Raw genomic sequence first — 23,573 nt, forward strand, 5'->3', positions numbered from 1 at the left:
CTAGTGTAAATCATACAAACAGAAGGATGTGCAGTGTGAATAAAATTTTATCAAAACGGCGGCGTTGATATATGTTCAATCTCAATATAACAGTTGTCGTCTAAATTTGATCGACGTTTCTTCTATTGTGGCTGCTATATTTTTAGTAATTTACTCATTATAGCGAAAGGGCAGTAAATTTTTGTTGTGGTTGATTAAGATTTAGCACGATTGCAATTAGTTCTACAAATGAAATGTCCGATGAGAGCATCTGTTAGGTGGTTCAATGCTATGGTCAGACAGTACCTGTTAACGATGCGGTATAATTTTAGGAAGAGTGAATAAATAAATTAATAAATGGTTACAGTAAATGCGAAGTCAAGTAATATGTTCGAGCGTAAAGACTGATTCACACGTAACCGGCAATTTAGGCTACTGGAGTACGATTTGCGGTATCTATTACACAAGTGTGGGCAGAAACAGAAAATAAATAAAACACGGGCGAATTAATAAGATCCACAGCGTGTCTGTAAATGAGCTCGAAATTTTTTTTTTTTTTTGTAAAATAGGTGAAAAAGAAGTGACGGCAAATCTACTGAGTTTCGATAAGTGCGACGTCCGCGCTCACCTTTCGTAGTCGGCGTTGTCGTCATCGCAGCGGCCGTCCTTAAGCTCCCGCCAGCTCTTGCCGTGGCGGCACGTCGTTACCATGACGATGTCCCGGTCGTTGTGCAGGTGGTAGAGCGCGTTGCGCGTCTCCGAGCCGATGCCGTGAACGTAGCGCTTGCCCTTGAACGCGAGAAGGAACTTCTTGCGCGTAGGGAACTTGTTGGCGTGAACGGAGCCCGGCTCGCCGCCGCGCTGCGGGTGGTTCTTGTGGAACAGTGGGATGGAGACGTCGAATCCGGGTCGCAGGTTGGCCACGGACATGCTCGCCTTGGCCAGGATCGCCTTGCCGGGGTCGAAGCCCAGGTCGTCCTCGGCGTAGTCGGGCCAGGTGCCCGAGTACAGGTTGAAGATGACGTGGTTGAGACCGCCGTTCCAGAGCTTGAGCTTGCGCAGCCGCGAGGGTACGTTGCGCACGAAGTCGACAGACAGAGGGTCGCGGTCCAACGTGTCGATGGCCAGCACGAAGAGGCACGCCTTGCGCGCGTCGGTCGTGTAGTAGCGCGACTCGACGATAGCGTCCAGTACCTTCTGGTAGGAGGGGGCCGGGTTCAGGCCGATGTCTACCTCCATGTAGTCCGCCTGGGGGTACACGAACACTTTGAACTCGCCGCGGCACCGCCCGAAGTCGAAGCAGTTGCTCATGCGGCAGTGGCGGTGCGGCGCCGACGGGTCCGCGTCGGGGCGCGTGCCGATCCCCGACCACCGGAAGTCCGGCGACGTCTCGATCTCGTAGTCGAAGTAATCGCCGGAGAGCCGCGATTCGGCGTACGTCGGCAGGAGGGAACCGTTGCCCGCCGTCCCGCCCGGCGCCGCGGCGGCAACGGCGGCGGCGGCGGCGGCGGCATCTCCGCAGACGCCGTCGCTCTTTAACCGGTAGCCGCCGAAGTAGCAGTAGGCGAGGAAGGCGCACGAGAGCAGGACGAGCAGGTAGCGCTTCTTGGGCTGCATGGTGCGCGCTGGCTAGGGCGCGCCGGCGGGCGCGGGCCGCGCGACAGGTGCTGGCCCGCGGGCGCGTCCGCAGGGCCGCCGCATGTCCGAGCGCGCGCGCCGATACACGCACTGGCGCCGCCTCGCCGCCACCGTCGATATGACGCCACTGTGCGGCGCCGAGCCGCGCACCACGTGCTGCCGCCGGCCGCGGCCGCGCCTGCGCCGACGCGCGCCGCGATCGCCGCCACCACCGGCGGCCGCGACACCACTCCGCGGCAGCGGCACCTTCCGGTGTCTGCATGCCGCGGTATCCGCAACATCTCCGTCTTTACTCCGCGAGCCAAATTACGGCTGCTGGACGCTTGCAGCGTCAGCCGCTTTTCCTCGTGGTAACGCTTTCCTTGATGAAGGATGGAAGCGAACACGGCGAATCGGATACACACAGCCAATCATACTACTCTTTCGTAATTTCTTATGCCTCGTGGATAAAGTTACTTTGTTTCACTCACAGCGACTGAAACTTCTCTGGTGGGTCCCACCCTAACCACAGCCACGGAAGCCGGCCGGATTGGCTGAGCGGTTCTAGGTCCTTCAGTCTGGAACCACGCGACCCCTACTGTCGCGGGTTCGAATGCTGCCTCGGGCTTGGATGTGTGACGTCCTTACGTTAGGTAGGTTTAAGTAGTTCTAACTTATAGGGGACTGATGACCTCCGATGTTAAGTCCCATAGTGCTCAGAGCTATTTGAACCATTTTGAACAGCCACGGAAATGACGTTACGACACGGAAAAACAGCCAAGCATTTTTAGAAGCCGGATTAATAACTTCACTGCCGCTCGTTTCACTACAAACAGTTTAAGCTGTGCTCTTAGGTCCCAACTTAACCACAACCTTGAAATTGTTATATATCTGGAAGAAAAACGTGATCGCAATGAGCAAATCTCACCATTTACCGTATACTATCAGTTATTTGGCTACGACCAATGACAACGAGTAGGAAGTAGCAGCACTCAATCACTAGAGTCGTTGACTCTGTAAGAGTCTTGGAAATTTGGTTAGTAACGAAAATACAGGTGCTAGGCAAATGAATAGGAACAAAGAAAGCAGAACCCGTTACTACATTACTGGCCATGAAAATTGCTACTTTTCAATTGGTGAGAGATTTGGAGACTGTGCTCGCCAAGGCAGCAGTCGAACATTTTCTGTATCCAGAAAGGCCCGTACAGGACCTGCAACATGCGGTCGAGCATTATCCTGCTGAAATGTAGGGTTTTGCCGGGATCAAATGTAGCGTGGAGCCACGGGTCGTAACATATCTGAAATGTAACGTCCACAATTCAAAGTGCCGTCAATGCGAAGGAGGAGTGACCGAGACGTGTAACCGATGGTACACCATACCTTCACGCCGGGTGATACGCCAGTGTGGCGATGACGAATACACGCTTCCAATGTGTGTTCACCGCGATGTCGCTAAACACGGATGCGACCATCATGATGGAACCTGGATTCATCCGAAAAAATGACGTTTTGCCATTCGTGCACCCAGGTTCGTCGTTGAGTACACCATCGCAGGCGCTCCTGTCTGTGATGCAGCGTCAAGGGTAACCGCAGCCATGGCCTCCGAGCTGATAGTCGATGCTGCTGCAAACGTCGTCGAACTGTTCGTGCAGGTGGTTGTTGTCTTGCAAACATCCCCATCTGCTGACTCTGGGGTCGAGACGTGGCTGCACGATCCGTTACGGCCATGCACATAAGATGCCTGTCATCTCGACTGCTAGTGATACGAGGCCGTTGGGATCCAGCACGGCGTTCCGTATTACCCTCCTGAACCCACCGATTCCACATTCTGCTAACAGTCATTGGGTCTCGACCAACGCGAGCAGCAATGTCGCGATACGATAAACCGCAATCGCAATGGGCTACAATCCGACCTTTATCAAAATCGGAAACGTGATGGTACGCATTTCTCCTCCTTACACGAGGCATCACAACAACGTTTCACCAGGAAATGCCGGTCAACTGCCGTTTGTGTATGAGAAATCGGTTGGAAACGTTCCTCATGTCAGCACGTTGTAGGTGTCGCCACCGGCGCCAACCTTGTGCGAATGCTCTGAAAATCTAATCATTTGGATATCACAGCATCTTTTTCCTGTAGCTTGAATTTAGGGTCTGTAGCACGTCATCTTCGTGGTGTAGCAATTTTAATGGCCAGTGGTGTATATCTAATATGGTGTAAGAGAACCGTTGGCATTTTACACAGATTCCAGTCACCTCGGAATGAATATACACAATTCCTGTATGGTGTTTAAGGGAATCTTATATCATTTCTCCTACAAAAAAATGGTAAGTTCACGTAATAATGATGGAGTGCGATCACGCCGCATTCACCTCTCCTTGCGCTCACAATACCAGTCCTGGACGATGCGAGTTGTGTGAACACCGACACATCATCACGACTGGGGAATTAACATTGTACCACGGAATGGGCCTGACCCTCCAAAATGGTCACATTGGAGAGTATCTAAGGTCCCGATGCAGTACCACGATACTACTACATTCATCACCGAACCGCCGCACAGTGGGTCAGAATCCCAAAAAGCTGGTCAAAATATAAGTAGTTGTTCAATTTGTACCAAACTTAGTATGTAAGGCTTTACGGAGTTTCTGATTAAGAATATGATATCAAAAAGTGAAAAAAACAAAATGGCGGACCCAAGATGGCAGACTCTATGTACACTACTATCATTTTTTACGTATAAAAGTAATTTTTAGGGAATTATCGAGGTTACTAATGATGACAGAGTTCAAAAAATTTAAAAGTGGTGGATCCAAGATGAAGGTCAAAATCTATGTCTTTTTATTTATTTATATTTATATATTTTTATTCATATAAAAGTCAGTATTTAGGGGTTATTGTAGTTAATGCTTAAAAAATAAACCAAAAAAGTGGAAAACTCGAAGAAAGGACCAAATATATGTTACAAGATGGTGTAAAATATTACAAAATATTATTTCATTTTAATTACAATTATTTATTTTGTAAATTTTTTATAACTTAATTTACAAGTTTTCATTTTGTTATTCTTTTTCATCTTCTGCTTCAACTGAATCGTCATCATCCTCAAACACTGTTTCCTCATTATCTGCATCTGCATCTGCATCTGAATCTTCATAGTCTTCCGCCACAGGAACTAAGAGGGTAACGGCTTCTGGCGACAAACTCTTCAGTTTCTTCGGCGAAGATTTGCGTAAGGAAGAAACGTAGGGGTCTGTCGTTGCCAACAATCTCCTGAACACGTCTTCCATAGTCTTAACTCTTGAAAACTTTCGAGAAAAACTCAGGCTAAATTGCTTTATCAACTTATTGGTTGATTCCTGAGCATCCTTCGATAGTTGACCGATGGGTAAAATGGCCGAAGAAATAATGTCTGGACCGTGAATCAACAATCTATGGACTGCTGTTGGCATGTTGTACCAGGGGTATTCCTTCACGTAGTGCCTGGCAGTTGCTAAGGCGTATGCTCGAAACTTTTCAACGTCGATCTGACGTCCGCTCGAAATCGTCTGCAAGATTATATGGAAACGGTGGATTAGTTCTTCGGAAACTCTAGTTATCAGCGCTGATGTTGGAGTGTTTTCAAAAAAACGTCGAGCAGTGTTTCCGTCGTTCGTACTGCCAAACCCTTGTTTCGGCATGTCAATTACAATCCCAAGCTGCTCTTTGAAAGCTTTTTGAATGTTGACTTTCAGTATTGCTTTTTTTTTCTTTATCTTCTGCTTTACGTGCCTGCCACTTTTTTGTTTTCATTTGGTATGCCAAATGAATACAACATTCAAAATATCGAATCCAGGCGTGAAGAGTTGATAGTCCGTATTGCAGATAATCGGCGGTAACTTGTTTTTTTCAAAACATCGTCAATGTTATTAAATTGGGCAGACGTAGCCTTGCAGAGATAGCACCGTTGCGCATATTTCGTGTTGGTGATAGCATTGCACACTTTACCATCTACCATGTCATGCTTAAATTGTATTTAATGGAAATGTCTTTCCCATGAACAACTGTTTCTAATGACTGGAGTTGTTCGATCTGTTTGTCGTAATATGCTTTCTCATTTAAAGACTTTTGCTCTGTTTCCTTTGTAAATTCTAACTTCAGTGGTCTGCAAAAGAGGGTTGAAGACGGCTTCGGATTAATCCGTAAGATCTTTTCTTCTTTAGTTTCTTCATTTACACCTGCAAGTTTCAGTAAAACAAGCGAAGTGAAAAATAAAGTTGCATCTGAAATACTCGAATCTGAAAACTTCATTTTATACATGCTTTGCCCGGAGGTTCCGTCAAAGCCCCACTTACAAATAAGGGCCATTTTAGACATTTCCGAATCACTCATATGTAAAACTCATAATTAATTGATTCTACTGTCATTTTTGAAGATGTCTGAACAATGACATTTTGCAAGTGTCGCTTAAAACGTGGCTCAAAGCCAGAGTCGCAACTAGTCGCAGGATTTGAAGCTTAATTTACAAAGGTAGTAATATATACTTGCGTACACAGCGCAAAAGAAAGCGTAATGTCGTGGAATTCGTAATTTATCTCTATTTTTAAGCGCATTTTACGATTTTGTCCTTCATTTCCCTGTAGTACGTTAATTGAAATGTAAACGTGCATAATTGATGATTTAATAGTGATATAAGTGTTTTTTCACTAGTACATACCTCCTGGAATACATTCCATATTGAAAGTATTGGTTTCACTTGCACAAAACATAAATAACTTCCTTCAACAACACGACTGTTTTTGTAGCCTGGCCAGCTGCGCGCACGCTAACAATGAACTGCCGCATTTTACCTGAGATATTACCGAACAAATGAACATCCGGTCGTCCGCACAGCCGGCATTCAGTTGTCCCAGCATTGCTGCTGCCAACCTGATAGTTCAAAATCATCTTTAAGATTTTTTTTCCTTTTTTGCCACGTTTTCAAGATTCTGGCCCACTGTGCGCCGCCGTGTTTCACTTTTGGGACGTCAAGTCGGCCAGAAGTAGAAAACATTGTGAAATATGACTCATCCGACCAAATGACATTCTTTTACTGCTCCCTATACCAGTTCTATGGCTTCGGCACCATTTTTTCCTGCTACTGGCCTCTCCTGACTGACGAGCGGTTTTAGAATTCCAGCTCGCATTTCTTCCTTCGTGATGTTTTGTAGCTGACAGGGTTCGCGAATGCGACATTCAGTTGAGCAGTAACTTTTGCAGCCGTCGTTTTCCTATTTTTCGTTACAATCTTCGCCACGATCGCTCAACACACAAGCTCGTGCGCGTTTTGGCTTAGCTCACTATGTACGTTCGTTTTCCCTTATGCAGTATAAACCTTTGGTACCGTGAGTCTTGATGCATCGAACACCTCTGCCGTCTTGGTTACGGAAAAACCCGCATTTGCTCACGTTCGAACTCCCTTAGCTCCGACACAATTCCCTCACAACCACACGGAACACTGTTCTGACCGCCTCTGACGGCGGCAGTGACTTGAAAACCCTGCACTGATGTCGTTCGTGGCCAAACACAAGAGCGGCATTGGCTATCATCTGCATTTATGTTTAAGCACGCATTTATCCCGTTGTTTCCTTGTTTTTCTTCAATCTCTGCACAGTCTTGAAACCCTGATCGAGTGAAAATGCATTGTTATACACAAATTCATGACCTAATAATAAATTTTGTAAATTTATGTGACTCTCAAAATGCCTTACAAACTAATTTAGTAGCTCACAAGCGCAACTAGTAAATGCTTGGCATAGATTTATTTATTTATTTATTTATTCTTCCGTGGGACCAAATTAGGGAGAAGTCTCCATGGTCATGGAATGAGTCAATACATGAAATTATAACACGATATTAGAAACAGATAAAATGAAATATAAAAAAACATATTCAGGCGACACGTCGTTAGTTTAAATAAAGAAAATCAACAATGTAACACTGGAATTTGCTTAATTTTTTAGCTCTTCCAGGAGCTCCTCGACAGAATAGAAGGAGTGAGCCATGAGGAAACTCTTCAGTTTAGACTTATAAGAGTTTGGGTTACTGCTAACATTTTTGAGTTTTTGTCGTAGCTTATTGAAAATGGATGCAGCAGAATACTGCACTCCTTTCTGCACAAGAGTCAAGGAAGTGCATTCTACAGGCAGATTTGATTTCTGCCTAGTACTAACTGAGTGCTAACTCTTGGGATTAGGCTAATATTGCTAACAACAAACGACATTAAAGAAAATATATACTGTGAGAGCAATGTCAGAATTCCCAGATTTTTGAATAGGGGTCGACAAGACGTTCTCGAACTTACACCACATATAGCTCGAACAGCCCGTTTTTGAGCCAAAAATACCCTTTTTGAATCAGAAGAATTATCCCAAAAAATAATACCATACGACATAAGCGTATGAAAATATGCGGAGTAGACTACTTTTCGTGTTGAAGTGTCACTTATTTCAGATACTGTTCTAATGGTAAATAAAGCAGCATTTAGCTTCTGAACAAGATCCTGGACATGGGCTTTCCACAACAGCTTACTATCTATCCGAACGCCTAGGAACTTGAACTGTTCCATCTCGCTTATAATATGCCTATTCTGTCTGATCAAAATATCGGTTCTTGTTGAATTGTGAGTTAGAAAGTGTAAAAACTGAGTCTTACTGTGATTTAGCATCAAATTATTTTCCACAAGCCACGAACTTATTTCATGAACTACATTATTTGTTACTGTTTCAATATTACACACAAGATCCTTCACTATCAAGCTGGTGTCATCAGCAAACAGAAATATTTTTGAATCACTTGTAATACTAGAAGGCATATCATTTATATAAATAAGAAACAGCAGTGGCCCCAGCACCGACCCTTGGGGAACACCCCACTTAACAGTGCCCCATTGGGACTGAACATCACTACCACTCTCAATATTGCGGAGAATTACCCTCTGCTTTCTGTTCTTAAAATAAGAGGCGAACCAATTGTAAGCTACTCCCCTTACTCCATAATGGTCCAACTTCTGCAGTAATATTTTGTGGTCAACACAGTCAAAAGCCTTCGTTAAATCAAAGAAAACACCTAGCGTTCGCAACCTTTTATTTAATCCGTCCAAAACCTCACAGAGAAAAGAGAATATAGCATTTTCAGTTGTTAAACCATTTCTAAAACCAAACTGAACATTTGAAAACAAATTATGTGAATTTAAATGCAACCAGTAACCTTGTATATACAACCTTCTCGATAACTTTGGCAAACACCAATGGCATAGTATAACCTCCCCATAAAAATATAGATAAAAATGAAAAATGTGAAGTGGTGCCAAGTGTAAACTCCACAGAAAAATTAAGGAATGACAATTAACCAAAAACCACACAATAATATTAATTAGATAATTAACCATGAACTGAATGTAACATCTGAACAAAAATAATTAAACCTGCTAAATTCTATAAGGGCAGCAGCGCTGACCTTCAGCCCTGTGAAATAATTAAACCTGATAAATTTTATAAGGACAGCAGCGCTGACCTTCGGCCCTGTATTCTGAATAACAAAAGCAAAATTCTTACTTCAATAAACTGCATCTATATCTGCTCTTATTTATTGACACAGCTTCGTGCAATGCTGGCGTATACATAATTTTGATTCTTAGAGGAAATGCATAGGAAATATTCTTTAAATTTAAATGAATGTTTTTCTTTAAGAGAGTTACTTGATAAAACATTATTATTGGGGCATTTTTTGAACAAATTAATTACAACTAACATACATTACTAGATGTGCGCAATGCTGCTTCATTACCTTCTACAACAATACTCATCGTCCACCACAATCTTGACCAGAGTCGCAAGAAGAACGAGCCGTCGACGCATGCCGACACCTGCTCAGTACAACCGTCCACTCGCTACTACTGTCGACTGACTACTACTACAGACAGAGTACAACTGCTCCTGCCGACTCGCTATGCGCAACTGCTGTCGTCTCGCGCGGTCAAGCGCAGACTAGCAACGATAAATAACTCTCTGGTCAGAGATTCTGTCATGCCTCGCCATCGCTGGTAATGAATACATACGTGTTTCATAACCCCCACTGGGGGGGGGGGGGGGCAAAAATTTGGCAGCGATGGTGAGTCATTTGGACTTGCCATGAGCAACAAATTTTTGTTAACTAACTAACTTTACAATCACAGAATATACAGATATATGGGTGTAGAACATGAAGTAAATATAGTGCACATGCACCGAGTACAGAACATATCAGGTAATGACAAAATATATATACAATGAGTACAAAACAAATTAACAAATGACATAAGTGCACATGCACTGTAGTTCAGAACATATCAGCAAATCAAAAAAAAAATGTACATACAATGAGTAGTAATCATGTTAGAAAATGACAAAAGTGCACACACACTGAAATTCGAAAAAAAATGTATAGGCCATGAATACAAATGATGTTAGCAAAAATGATTTTCACTATGTTACAAGAATTATGATAGGAAAGGGAAGGATTGCTTCATGGTTGTAGCACTTTAGGTTGCACGCAGCTGCACTGAAAGTCCATATCTTTCTACAGAAGCACAACACCAAGTGAGACAATCTGAAGTTCTTTTCCCAGAAGTATTAATCAGCGTAGCCAAGACAATGAAATGTGGTAGTAATATTCCATGTTATCTTTTTGGTGGTTCATTAGCTACACCAAACAGTGGGACCATAATAGCATCTCCATCGCTCACGGTAGTGCACAGCATGTCGTGTCAACACCACGCTCTTGCAAGGTACACCAACGTAGAATTAGTGCAAAAACCAAATATAGTGCTCCATGATCATGAGCATATACAGAACAAACGGATATTGCAGTAATTCCAGGTAATTAGGTCAGAAGGTGAAGGACATTAAGTCACATACTAGTCTTCATTGAGAATTACACTAATAGTTTGTGGCACTCATTGCCCAGTTATTGAACATTTCTGTACCATGTATGTAGTATTACAGAATAATGTTCATGAGTTGTTTTACAGAGAACATTTGCACTCATTGCCTAATTATAAACCATCAGAAGTCATCATTGAAAACAGAAGCTACTAAGTGGCATAGTATTACAAAATAATGTTCATGAGTCTTTTTACAGAGAACATTGCCACTCATTGCCTAATTACAAACCATCAGAGGTCATCATTGAAAACAGGAGGTAATAAATGACATAGTATTACAGAATAATGTTTATAAATCGTTTTACAGATAACTTTGGCACTCATTGCCTAATTATAAACCATCAGAATTCATCATTACAAACAGGAGTTAATAAATAACATAGTATTACAGAACAATGTTCATGAGTCGTTTTACAGAGAACATTGGCACTCATTGCCTAATTACAAACCATCAGAGGTCATCATCATTGAAAACAGGAGGTAATAAATGACATAGTATTACAGAATAATGTTTATAAATGGTTTTACAGATAACTTTGGCACTCATTGCCTAATTATAAACCATCAGAATTCATCATTGAAAACAGGAGCTAATAAATAACATAGTATTACAGAACAATGTTCATGAGTCGTTTTACAGAGAACATTGGTACTCATTGCCTAATTACAAAGCATTATATATATATATATATATATATATATATATAAAGCAATGCATTGCATTGGGTAATTACTGAAGAATGAAAATATTTGCTTTTGAGTTGTTGCTGCAAATGAAGATGTGTAACGTCATTCGTCATGAGTCGGCTGTAGCAAGATTATGAAACAAGTAGAGTATATGTAATCACATTCATAAATGACACAGGTTTAATGAACAACTGCTTATAGCACATTAATTTCATAAATAATTTCTCCTGCAAAATACAAAAATGGATTACTAAACTGAAAGAAGAAACGCATTTTATGCTGAAAAGTAGTGAACTTCGAATTAATAGGTAGTGAAATGTGTATAAAAAAAATGTGTTCCCTAGCTGTCCTTTCCAAAACCTTCAGTCATCATACTATGCAATATAACACATACTGTCAAAACGAACTACAACAAATACTTAAATAACTACATAGCATCTCTTAACTAACAGTAAATATTTAAACTTCATCATTATTTTCATCTGCAAAGAAAAACTTCATTATCCATATCACCATAACTCCATTATTATCATCACCTGTAAAGAAAAACTTCATTATCCATAGTAGCATACTCTTCATCATTATTTATGACCATTCATTATCATCTGCAAAAAAAGTCACTTCTATATTCATTATACAACTATTCCTTATTTCTAGCGTATTTCATCACTAAAACTAAGATGTGTAGTTCTGTCTGACAGCCTGCATCAATCGCCTTGTATTCTGAAAGGAAAAATTAGTTAAGACTGCTATTCTACGATGTGTATAGTATATTCTTGTTAATGCTTGTTAATCCTGATCCATTTACTCTTCCTCATGAGGTATTGCATCCTCTTTCGCTCATTCCGAAGGTGAAATTCCCATTTCTGTTTAATTTATTTCGTTTATACGTTATTTCTTTCTGAAAATGATGAACAACGATTAATGTCTTGCATTTAAATCATATACTCATTAAATAAAAACTGGTTTATAGTAACATAATTCAGCATACAGCATAACATGACAGAAAACGTAATATGTCAAAACCATAGATAGTGTTCAGAGGCAAAAACGTACCCAGTGTATCACAATGTAGCAGCAAAAAAAAGAAGTAAAGTAGTCACGATGTTGAGATATCATAAGGCAAAATGTCAAAGTCAACTGGTGTTTGCTATATCTTAACTATTTCATAGTGCATACAAGCAAAACAGGAAAACAATCGTACATACACTCCTGGAAATGGAAAAAAGAACACATTGACACCGGTGTGTCAGACCCACCATACTTGCTCCGGACACTGCGAGAGGGCTGTACAAGCAATGATCACACGCACGGCACAGCGGACACACCAGGAACCGCGGCGTTGGCCGTCGAATGGCGCTAGCTGCGCAGCATTTGTGCACCGCCGCCGTCAGTGTCAGCCAGTTTGCCGTGGCATACGGAGCTCCATCGCAGTCTTTAACACTGGTAGCATGCCGCGACAGCGTGGACGTGAACCGTATGTGCAGTTGACGGACTTTGAGCGAGGGCGTATAGTGGGCATGCGGGAGGCCGGGTGGACGTACCGCCGAATTGCTCAACACGTGGGGCGTGAGGTCTCCACAGTACATCGATGTTGTCGCCAGTGGTCGGCGGAAGGTGCACGTGCCCGTCGACCTGGGACCGGACCGCAGCGACGCACGGATGCACGCCAAGACCGTAGGATCCTACGCAGTGCCGTAGGGGACCGCACCGCCACTTCCCAGCAAATTAGGGACACTGTTGCTCCTGGGGTATCGGCGAGGACCATTCGCAACCGTCTCCATGAAGCTGGGCTACGGTCCCGCACACCGTTAGGCCGTCTTCCGCTCACACCCCAACATCGTGCAGCCCGCCTCCAGTGGTGTCGCGACAGGCGTGAATGGAGGGACGAATGGAGACGTGTCGTCTTCAGCGATGAGAGTCGCTTCTGCCTTGGTGCCAATGATGGTCGTATGCGTGTTTGGCGCCGTGCAGGTGAGCGCCACAATCAGGACTGCATACGACCGAGGCACACAGGGCCAACACCCGGCATCATGGTGTGGGGAGCGATCTCCTACACTGGCCGTACACCACTGGTGATCGTCGAGGGGACACTGAATAGTGCACGGTACATCCAAACCGTCATCGAACCCATCGTTCTACCATTCCTAGACCGGCAAGGGAACTTGCTGTTCCAACAGGACAATGCACGTCCGCATGTATCCCGTGCCACCCAACGTGCTCTAGAAGGTGTAAGTCAACTACCCTGGCCAGCAAGATCTCCGGATCTGTCCCCCATTGAGCATGTTTGGGACTGGATGAAGCGTCGTCTCACGCGGTCTGCACGTCCAGCACGAACGCTGGTCCAACTGAGGCACCAGGTGGAAATGGCATGGCAAGCCGTTCCACAGGACTATATCCAGCATCTCTACGATCGTCTCCGTGGGAGAATAGCAGCCTGCATTGCTGCGAAAGGTGGATATACACTGTACTGGTGCCGACATTGTGCATGCTCTGTTGCCTGTGTCTATGTGCCTGTGGTTCTGTCAGTGTGATCATGTGATGTATCTGACCCCAGGAATGTGTCAATAAAGTTTCCCCTTCCTAGGACAATGAATTCACGGTGTTCTTATTTCAATTTCCAGGAGTGTACATAAAAAATGATGACAAGAAATGTGACTTTCTTTGTGTTCAGCTTGTATGTTGTGTAGTTAATAGACGCGAGAATTGAAGACTTTAATGGAGAGAGAATTTAATAAAATTAATATGTCACTAGATAAAATTGCGTAATTATTCATAAGATACGTAAGTTTATCTGGAAAAATTTGAAGGGTCTGATGTGTAACGACAAGAAGAGCGACCGGCTAACTTTACCTTGCCGGGCACTTGCCAAGAAAAATACGACAATCATCAGTAAGTAGTCACATAAATATAATTGCATAAATGGTCATAAAATGTGTAAGTTCATCTGGAAAAATGTGCACGGTCTAATGTGTAACGACAAGAAAAGCGACCTGCGAACCTTACCTTGCCAGGTACTTGCCAAGAAAAAATACGATAAACATCAGTAAGTCTTCATGTGAATATAATTGCATAAGTGGTCATAAAAAAAATTAGGAAATGGCATTATAGTGTGATAAATCATGAAGTATGTTAATTCAATAAAGGGTTTGATGTTAGAGACTTGGTGATTGCCCTTGCTTTTTCTGGTTCTCAAAGTTTCGACGTGTACTACATTGGGGTGAGGAATGCCGCGAATCCGATATGGACCTGCGTATAGAAGCTCAAATTTACTGCATTTACTCTTTCCTTTGTTGGATAAATAGTGTGTACGTACTAATATCTTCTGTCCAATGTGAAATTCACGGCGTGTACAAACCTGTTTTTGCTGTCTTCTCCGGCCTCTGCGGCACGTTTGATGTTGTTCAGCGAAATGTCAATTATTTTAAGGTGCCGTATGCGACGAGACGTAGGAAATGTTACTAATTCTTTAATTTTGTTAGGTGGTTCAACATTTTTCAGTATAACAGACGGAGTTAGCATAGTGGATTCATTTGGTATGGAATTAATTACATCCTGGAATGAGAGTATGTGTGTGTCCCAATCAATATGTCTTTTATGGCAGTATATTCTACACAGTTAACCAATTTCTTTCATTAATCGTTCACAGGGGTTCGAAGAAGCATGGTACCTGGATATAAAGATCGGAGAAATGTTTCTAGCTCGTAACATACGTGTCCATATAGCAGATCGAAACTGTGATCCATTGTCGGAAATTACTTTCAACACATGCCCTACATGAAATAAAAAATGTCTTACAAATGCTTTCGAAACAGTTTTAGCAGTAGCTTTGCGTAACGGAGTGAAGGTAACAAATTTTGAAGTGAGTTCAACAGCGACAAAGATGTAGCAAAAACCTCTATTAGTTCTGGGAATCGGACCAAAAATGTCTACAGCGGCCATATGTCTCAATTTAACAGGTACAATGGGATGTAATGGAGGAATATGTGAAGTCGTATCTGATTTAGCTTTCTGGCAGATTTTACATGACGCTAAAACTCGTCGAATACGTTTCTCCATGTTCGTAAAATAACAGTTCTGTCTCAGTATAAGAAAACATTTTCAGGCTCCGTAATGTGCGTAACTTAAATGAGTATACCAGATTAATTTGTTAACAAGTTCGTCAGAAATGCATAATAACCAATTGTTGCCGTCAAGATGAGAGCGACGAAACAGAATGTCATTGCGTACAGTGTAATGGTTTCTAATGGTAACATTATTCCTATCTTGCAAAGGTGTTTAATCTCTTTCCATACGTTGTCTTTATTTTGTTCTTGTGCTATGTCCTGTAATGAGGACGAAATGAAATTTTCAAATGCAACTTGTTGAATGTACATGACGCTGAAATTTGCTTTGCAGAAGTTGGTTGCGATGTCTTGCTGATTGTTGCTAAGAGAACGAGATAGTGCGTCTGCTACAACATTTTGTGTGCCGGGAATGTGAACAATTGTAAAATTAAATTCCTGTAGATAAAATTTCCATCTGGTTAATCTGTCGTGAGTAAATTTAGCCGAAAGTAAAAATTGTATAGCTCTGTGGTCTGTGTAAACGGTAGTACGTCTTCCATAAAGAAAATGGCGAAATCTCGTAAAATCCCAAACAACACATAATGTTTCAAGTTCTGTAACGGAATAATTTCGTTCAGCAGCTGACAGAATGCGACTCGCAAATGCGATGTTTTTAATTACTGTACAACCATCTTCTTCAATTTCCTGAAAAATATGTACGCCTAAAGCGGTGTTAGAACTGTCGGTGGCAATAGAAAAATTTCTAGTAAGATCTGGGTGCGATAAAAGTGGTGCATTCAGCAAAGCATGTTTCAGGTTCATAAATTCAGAATGTGCTTGCTTATCCCAGGACCAAATAGTGATTTTACCTGTCAATTGACATAATCTAGGGGTGGCTGAAGGAGAGTAATGAATAAATTTACGAAAAAAGGTAATTAAACACAAAAAGCTGCGTAGTTGTTTTTTTGTCGTAGGAACAGTAATGTCACGTAAAGCTTGGAGTTTTTCCGGGTCAGGCGTAATGCCGTCTGTTGAAATTACATGTCCAAGAAATTTTATAGAAGTTTTACCAAAGTGCGATTCACTGAGATTAACTGTGAGTCCTTGTGCATGAAAAGTTCGCAACAGTTGTTCAAGAATCAAATTGTGTTCAGTCCAGTTAGCTTCTGCAATAAGAATGTCGTCTACGTACGTTGTGATTCTGTCTTTAAGTTCTGTCGGAAGTATAATGTTCAAACCGCGAATAAAAGCTGCAGAAGAAACAGTTAAACCGAATGGTAATTTACAAAATTGATAACAGTCACCAAAACAGAGAAACGCTGTGTACTTTCTGCAGTTCGGATGGAGCTGAATTTGCCAAAATCCCCATTTCAGATCTAATGTAGAATAAATAGCAGTACCGTGAAATTTCTGTAGAAGTTCTTCTAGTGTCTGTGGGCGATCTGTTTCGTTAATAATAATGTCATTGATGTGACGCGAATCATGTACGAGCCATCCTTTTTCTTAACAATATGGAGCGGGTTTCTGTACGGACTAACTGCCGGTTCAATAATTCCTTGCTCAAGCATAGCTTGCAATTCTTTCTTAACTTGTTCTCTATGAATATATGGAATGGGATAATGCTTGGCTTTAAATGTGTCGTGCTGTTTGACTTGAAATTCATACATAAAACCAGACATAGTATCAGGAACGTTGTCAAAAACTGGAGCTTGCTGTAAAAGAATTTTGTGTAGTTGCGTGCGTTCGTCGTCTGTATTTGCACTACTTTGTTTACCTTTATCAGAAATCATCTGCATGACGTCAAAGTCAGCTTCGTCTGGAGTATTATAGTTGTGTACGTACGTATCTGTGAACAATGTGGAATTACAGTCTATGCTACGTGATACGGAAATGACCTCTGTACGATTAATTGTTTGTTCTTCCGCAGATAAAGAGTGCTGAAATTCTAAAGCCAATTGTACATTTTCATCCTTTAACATTAAATAGGAATTTTGAAAATCAATAACTGCGTCGTGATGTACCAGAAAATTCGTACCTAAAATAACGTCTGTTGTCAATAATGGAACAATCCAAAAATTTGAGTGAAAAGTATGACCTGCAATACAAAATGATAAATGCGTCTGTAATTTAACATCTACTCCTTTACTCGATACTGCTCCTTTTACTTTCGTTTTGCCTAGTGGTAACGTAGGATATGTATTCTCTTTGTTACACTCGTTGAAAGTTTCTTCATTTATAACTGACATAGGTGAACCAGAATCGATTACTGCTGAAAATTTCGATGATCCAATTTTAATTTCGATGACAGGGTGTGAAATGGTTTTTTGAACAACTAGTCTTTCCTACAAAAGAGTGTCTCGGATGTCGTCAAAAGTAATTACATTTTCATGAACAAGATTCTGTGTATCTGAAGTATTGCTTACGTTGCTGAAAGATGCAACCTTTACTGTATCTAGTCAAATTCTATCTGACGTGTTATTATTTTCAGGAGGATGCTGTGGCATTTCCACTATTTGTACTGTTCTGTTATTTCTTCCAGACGTATTACGTTCTGGATGATACGTACTGTCTGGTTCATTCATGATAATGTGTTGTTGCGGATGTTCTTGCTGCTGAAAAGACCGACTGTTATTATACGTACGCTGAAAATTGTGCTCATTAACTTTACGTCTGTCATGATAGTCATTTCTATACGGTGCAGTACGATAGGAATTGAAATAGTGTGTTTTCTGTACGTAGTTATTCCCTTGTTGCTGTGCGTTACTATTTGTTGGAGCTGAGACTATACGTGCACGCGGCGAAACATTAAAGCTTGGTTGACCTTGTAGACTGCATTGTTGGTTAGGTATGCTAACCGGCTGGTTTTGTTGCTATTGCGGTGAAAAACCTCTATTGTTATTAAAAATATGTTGGCGACTGCTGAAAACTTTGACGATTGCTGAAAATGCTATACATACTGATGATTACAATTTTATCTGTTATTAAAGTTCTCGTGGTTATCATTTCTGGAGCATCTAATGAAAAAGTGTCACTTTCGGTAAAATTTGTCGTATCAGGTTTTCTTTACTCACTTTTCTTAATACCAGATAGAGCAATAGTAAAAGAGCTGTTTTGATATATATAAAGGATAGTAGAAGAGAAGGCAGTAGTGCAGAAAACTAAAGATGAAACACCACTACTACGGCTTGGGGCCCTGTGCACTCTACGGCACATACTCATTAAAGCGTAATGAATCCCCTGAGGTCTATTACGTGCTACAAATAAATTTCAGCTTTTGCATTACAGCCAAGGCGGTAAAAATTCAGAAGCAAATTGCTGTACCTTTGCTAACTCTAGTTTTTGCCTTACAAGTAATGGCGGTGAAAGTACAAAAATAAATCGACGTATCCAGTTCAATGCGTGTACCTGCGCTCTGTCATTTTCAAATACCTTAAATTTTCTTACTGATAGAAAATGTTTATAATCCAAATTATCGTCTCTGTATGACGGAACAGGTTCAGGATTGTATGAGAATCTATTTGTCTGTGACTGTTCGAAATCTAGGTCACGTACTCTCTGTAAATTACCCAAATTATATTGGCTGTGTGAGTCTGACAAATGTTTGCAAAGTGGCGTCTGCTGTGATGTGTTAAACGCTGAAACATTTTTCATCTCTGTTACTTCTTGCTGTAAACTTGACAATTTTCTACGTAATGTATTATTAGACGAATCTATCTCACTGATTGTCTGCTGTAGATTTTGGAATTCTGGTGTTTGGTTAAACGAAATCGGTAAAGTATCGTCTGATTTGCTGTCATTATTATTTTCAATAACGTCAATACGACTGGCCAATTCATCATATTTTTCAGTCAGTATTTTTACCTGATCATCGTTTTTAGTGTCAGAAGCATTAATCTGGTTTTGTAATTTACGTGTGGTTTCGTTCAATTTTTTAACGTCGGCTTTGATGACATCGGAATCCTGTGTTAGTTCTAATTGTTCGAGTCTGTCGGTCACTGTTTGAAAATCTACTGTGTGTGTATCTGTTTTTGATTTAAGATCGGAAATTTCATCACGTAATTCTGTGTTCAACTGTTTGATGGTATTAATTTCGTCGGACACTGTAGCAACATTGTTGTCTACGTATGTTTTTGCTTTCGCAAACAATTTTCGTTTATCTTCCTGTCCCTGTGCAGTAATTGTTTCCATGACTTGTCGCTTTACTTTATTCTGATCCTGTATAAATTTACGGAAACGCGTATCACTGTATTTCAGGTGATGATTAAAACATTCGTCGATTTGACTGTTCTGTTGGTCGAATTTCGCGTCTACCTTAGCATCCAGTGTCCGCGAAAGTTCTGCTGTCATTACTTTAAACTCGTCGCGTAATTGTGTTGCCTTTTCAGAGCATTGTTTACCGACTGCACTAATTTCGTCTCTAAACGATTCTGTTGCAGCTGTTTGCATATCCCTTAATTCTTGAGCAACAGATCTAATTTCTTCACTACTTTTCCTAGCACAAGCCTCAATTTCCTCACGTAACTGTTCTTTAGTATCATGACATTGTTCGGCAACGGCTGTAATCTGTTCACTATGCTGTCTGAACAAAAATAATTAAACCTGATAAATTCTATAAGGGCAGCAGCGCTGACATTCGGCCCTGTGAAATAATTAAACCTGATAAATTTTATAAGGACAGCAGCGCTGACCTTCGGCCCTGTATTCTGAATAACAAAGGCAAAATTCTTACCTCAATAAACTGCATCTATATCTGCTCTTATTTATTGACACAGCTTCGTGCAATGCTGGCGTATACATAATTTTGATTCTTGGAGGAAATGCATAGGAAATATTCTTTAAATTTAAATGAATGTTTTTCTTTAAAAGAGTTACTTGATAAAACATTATTATTGGGACATTTTTTGAACAAATTAATTACAATTGACATACATTACTAGATGTGCGCAATGCTGCTTCATTACCTTCTACAACAATACTCATCGTCCACTACAATCTTGACCAGAGTCGCAAGAAGAACACGCCGTCGACGTATGCCGACGCCTGCTCAGTACAACCGTCCACTCGCTACTACTGTCGACTGACTACTACTACAGACAGAGTACAACCGCTCCTGCCGACTCGCTACGCGCAACTGCTGTCGTCTCGCGCGGTCAAGCGCAGACTAGCAACGATAAATAACTCTCTGGTCAGAGATTCTGTCATGCCTCGCCATCGCTGGTAATGAATACATACGTGTTTCAATAGAAATAGGTCTAAAATTGTCAACATTATCAATGTCTCCCTTTTTACAAAGAGGCTTCACTACCGAGTACTTTAATCGGTCAGGAAACCGACCACTCCTAAAGGAAAAGTTACAGATATGGCTGAGAACTGGGCTAACATACATAGAGCAATACTTCAGTATTCTGCTAGATACCCCGTCATGTCCATGAGAGTTCTTGGTCTTTAGTGACTTAATTATTAACTCAATCTCCCTCTTGTCAGTATCATGGAGGAGCATTTCAGGTAACAGTCTCGGAACACTTTTTTCTACGAGCGCTATATGATATCCTGTTGGGACTAGGTTTCTATTTCGTTCACCTGCTATATTCAGAAAGTGATAATTAAATACTGTACATATATGCGACTTATCAGTAACACGGACATTCCCACTACGCACTGATTCTATATCCTCGACCTGTCTCTGTAGACCAGCATCTTCCTTTACGACTGACCATATGGTTTTAATTTTATCCTGAGACTTAGCTGTTCTATCTGCATACCACATACTTTTTGCCTTCCTAATAACATTTTTAAGCACCTTACAATACTGTTTGTAATGGGCTGCTGCATTTAGATTTTGACTGTTTCTAACGTTTTGATATAATTGCCACTTTGTTCTACAAGATATTCTTATCCCTCTAGTCAGCCACCCAGGCTGCCTGTTTGTGCTAGTACCCTGTTTTAAACGTTCTAACGGAAAGCAACTTTCAAAGAGCATGAGAAAAGTCTTGAGAAAAGCATTATATTTATTGTCTACTGTATCAGCGCTATAAACATCTTGCCACTCTTGTTCCTTTATAAGGTTTATAAAGGTCTCTACAGCAACTGTATCAGCTTTCCTGAACAGCTGATGACTATATTTAACACGTGTTGCAGCACAAAAATCTTTTAAAGTTAAAATTTGTGCATCATGATCTGAAAGGCCATTCACCTTTTTGCTAACAGAATGCCCTTCTAGTAATGAGGAATGAACAAAAATGTTGTCTATGGTTGTTCTACTGTTCCTTTGCACTCTCGTTGGAAAGAATACGGTTTGCATAAGATTATATGAATTAAAGAGGTCTACCAGCATCCTCTTCCTTGCACAATCACTTATACAATTAATATTGAGGTCACCACATATAACTAACTTTTTGTATTTCCTATGAAGTGAACCAAGAACCTCCTCTAGCTTTAACAAAAATGTTGTGAAATCGGAGTCTGGGGATCTATAAATAACAACAGTTAGAAGTTTAGCTCCGTTAAATTTAACCACACCTGCACAACATTCAAACACCTTTTCAGTGCAGTACTTTGAAACATCAATTGACTCAAATGGGATGCCGTTTTTCACATACATGACTACTCCCCCACACCGCAAAGAACTCCTCGAAAAGCTGCCAGCCAACCTGTATCCTGGTAAAGGAAGCCTCTGAATTATCTCCTTATTTAAGAAGTGTTCAGATATACCAATAATTTCAGAGTCAACATCTATAAGCAGTTCACTAACTTTATCTCTAATACCTTGTATATTTTGATGAAATATACTAATTCCCTCATTACTCGGATACCTAAGCTTTGTCAAAAGTGATTCCCTTGTTAGGGAGACTTCCCTTAAGCAGGAATACCTATCAGCTGACATCAATCTAAAAAAGGTGCAGCTCTAACACCCACTACTGCAGAAATTTTCCCATGAGTGATCCCACCAACCCCACCTATGCTGTCACCTATAAGCTTTGCCAACCTCCCCTTCCCATGCCTGTTGAGGTGCAGGCCATGTCTAGTGAAACCCGTCCTGCTGATAGACTCCACCGACACCACTGAAATGTGACCCATGCTTTCTGTCATCAGCGTACCTCCAAGTCTCATGTTATTACGCCTGACGGCTGTATTAAGATGAGGCAGATCGTGACGCTGAAACAGTTCCACGAAATGCACATTCGTGTTGCCAGTCTGAGTGGCTATCTTTTCCAGGTCACCATCTATGTTATACTCCCCATCCCTACCAATACTATTACCAGCCCCACCCACAATCACTACCTGATCCTCTTTAGTATAATCCCTACATAACCCCCCTATGTTAACAGTCACCTAGGCCAACCCTGCATTAGGCTTCACAATGCTGGTGACCTGGTACTCACTCCCCAGCACTTCCTTCAACTGCTGGCCTACACCTCTGCCATGAGAACTACCTAACAGCAGAACCTTCTTCTTCCTCTTCGACTTTGCAACTGTTCTAGGCACAGTAACTACTAAGGTCTGCTGCATACTTCCTACATCTACAGCTACTATAACTGAACACAATCAATGTTAAAATCACTCGTCAAATCGATTAAAAATCACAGAAGCGTCATTGTGGCCAACTTTTATGTGAACACTGTGCTATGGAAATCGTGGTCCCTGTCTGTGCCCACAGCATTTAGATACGAGGGTTGCAACTTTAATAATGGCAACTATTTATTTACAGGCCGTACAAAATAGATACGTGTTTCAAAGTTTTACTGACCTTCAAAGTAGTCACAAGCATTGTGTATAACCCGTTGCCAGCGATGTGAAAGTCGTAGGATACCCTCAGCAGTGGCAGATGTGTTGACAGTTCGAACGGAGCGGTCTATTACCCGACGAATTTGTAGCAGTTCTGAAGCGAATGCCGTGAAGTGATTCCTTCAGTTTATAAATAGAGTTGAATTCACGAGGGCTTAAGTCAGGGCAGTGCAGCAAGTGGTATAGCACTTAGCAGCCTCATCATTCAAACAAATCAGTAACAGCTTGCACTGTACATGCTTGAGCATTGTCGTGCAAAATGTTGGTCGTAGGTTGTGTTCCAAAAATGAACAGCACTGAGACAGAAGTGATGACACTTTCTACGGGACCTGACCATCATTTTGCAGGACCATGCTCAAGCACATACAGTGCAAGCTGTTACTGATTCGTTTGACAGATGGGTCTGCTAAGTGCTATACCACCTACTGCACTCCACTGACTTAAGCCCTCGTAAGTTCAACTCGATTTCTAAACTGAAGGAAACACTTCACGACATTCGCTTCAGAACTGCTACAAATTC

The 23,573-nt window shown here is 41.5% G+C and overlaps 1 protein-coding gene across 1 annotated transcript; it reads right to left on the minus strand.

The window, feature by feature from the left end:
• Nucleotides 1–603: 603 nt before the first annotated feature.
• Nucleotides 604–1,596, minus strand: LOC126482421 (exostosin-1-like). The gene has a single exon (XM_050106533.1). It carries the CDS (start codon nt 1,594–1,596, stop codon nt 604–606), a length of 993 nt encoding a protein of 330 aa, XP_049962490.1.
• Nucleotides 1,597–23,573: the final 21,977 nt, after the last annotated feature.

Source organism: Schistocerca serialis, chromosome 1 (assembly GCF_023864345.2).
Source record: "Schistocerca serialis cubense isolate TAMUIC-IGC-003099 chromosome 1, iqSchSeri2.2, whole genome shotgun sequence".
Taxonomy (NCBI): Eukaryota; Metazoa; Arthropoda; class Insecta; order Orthoptera; family Acrididae; genus Schistocerca; species Schistocerca serialis.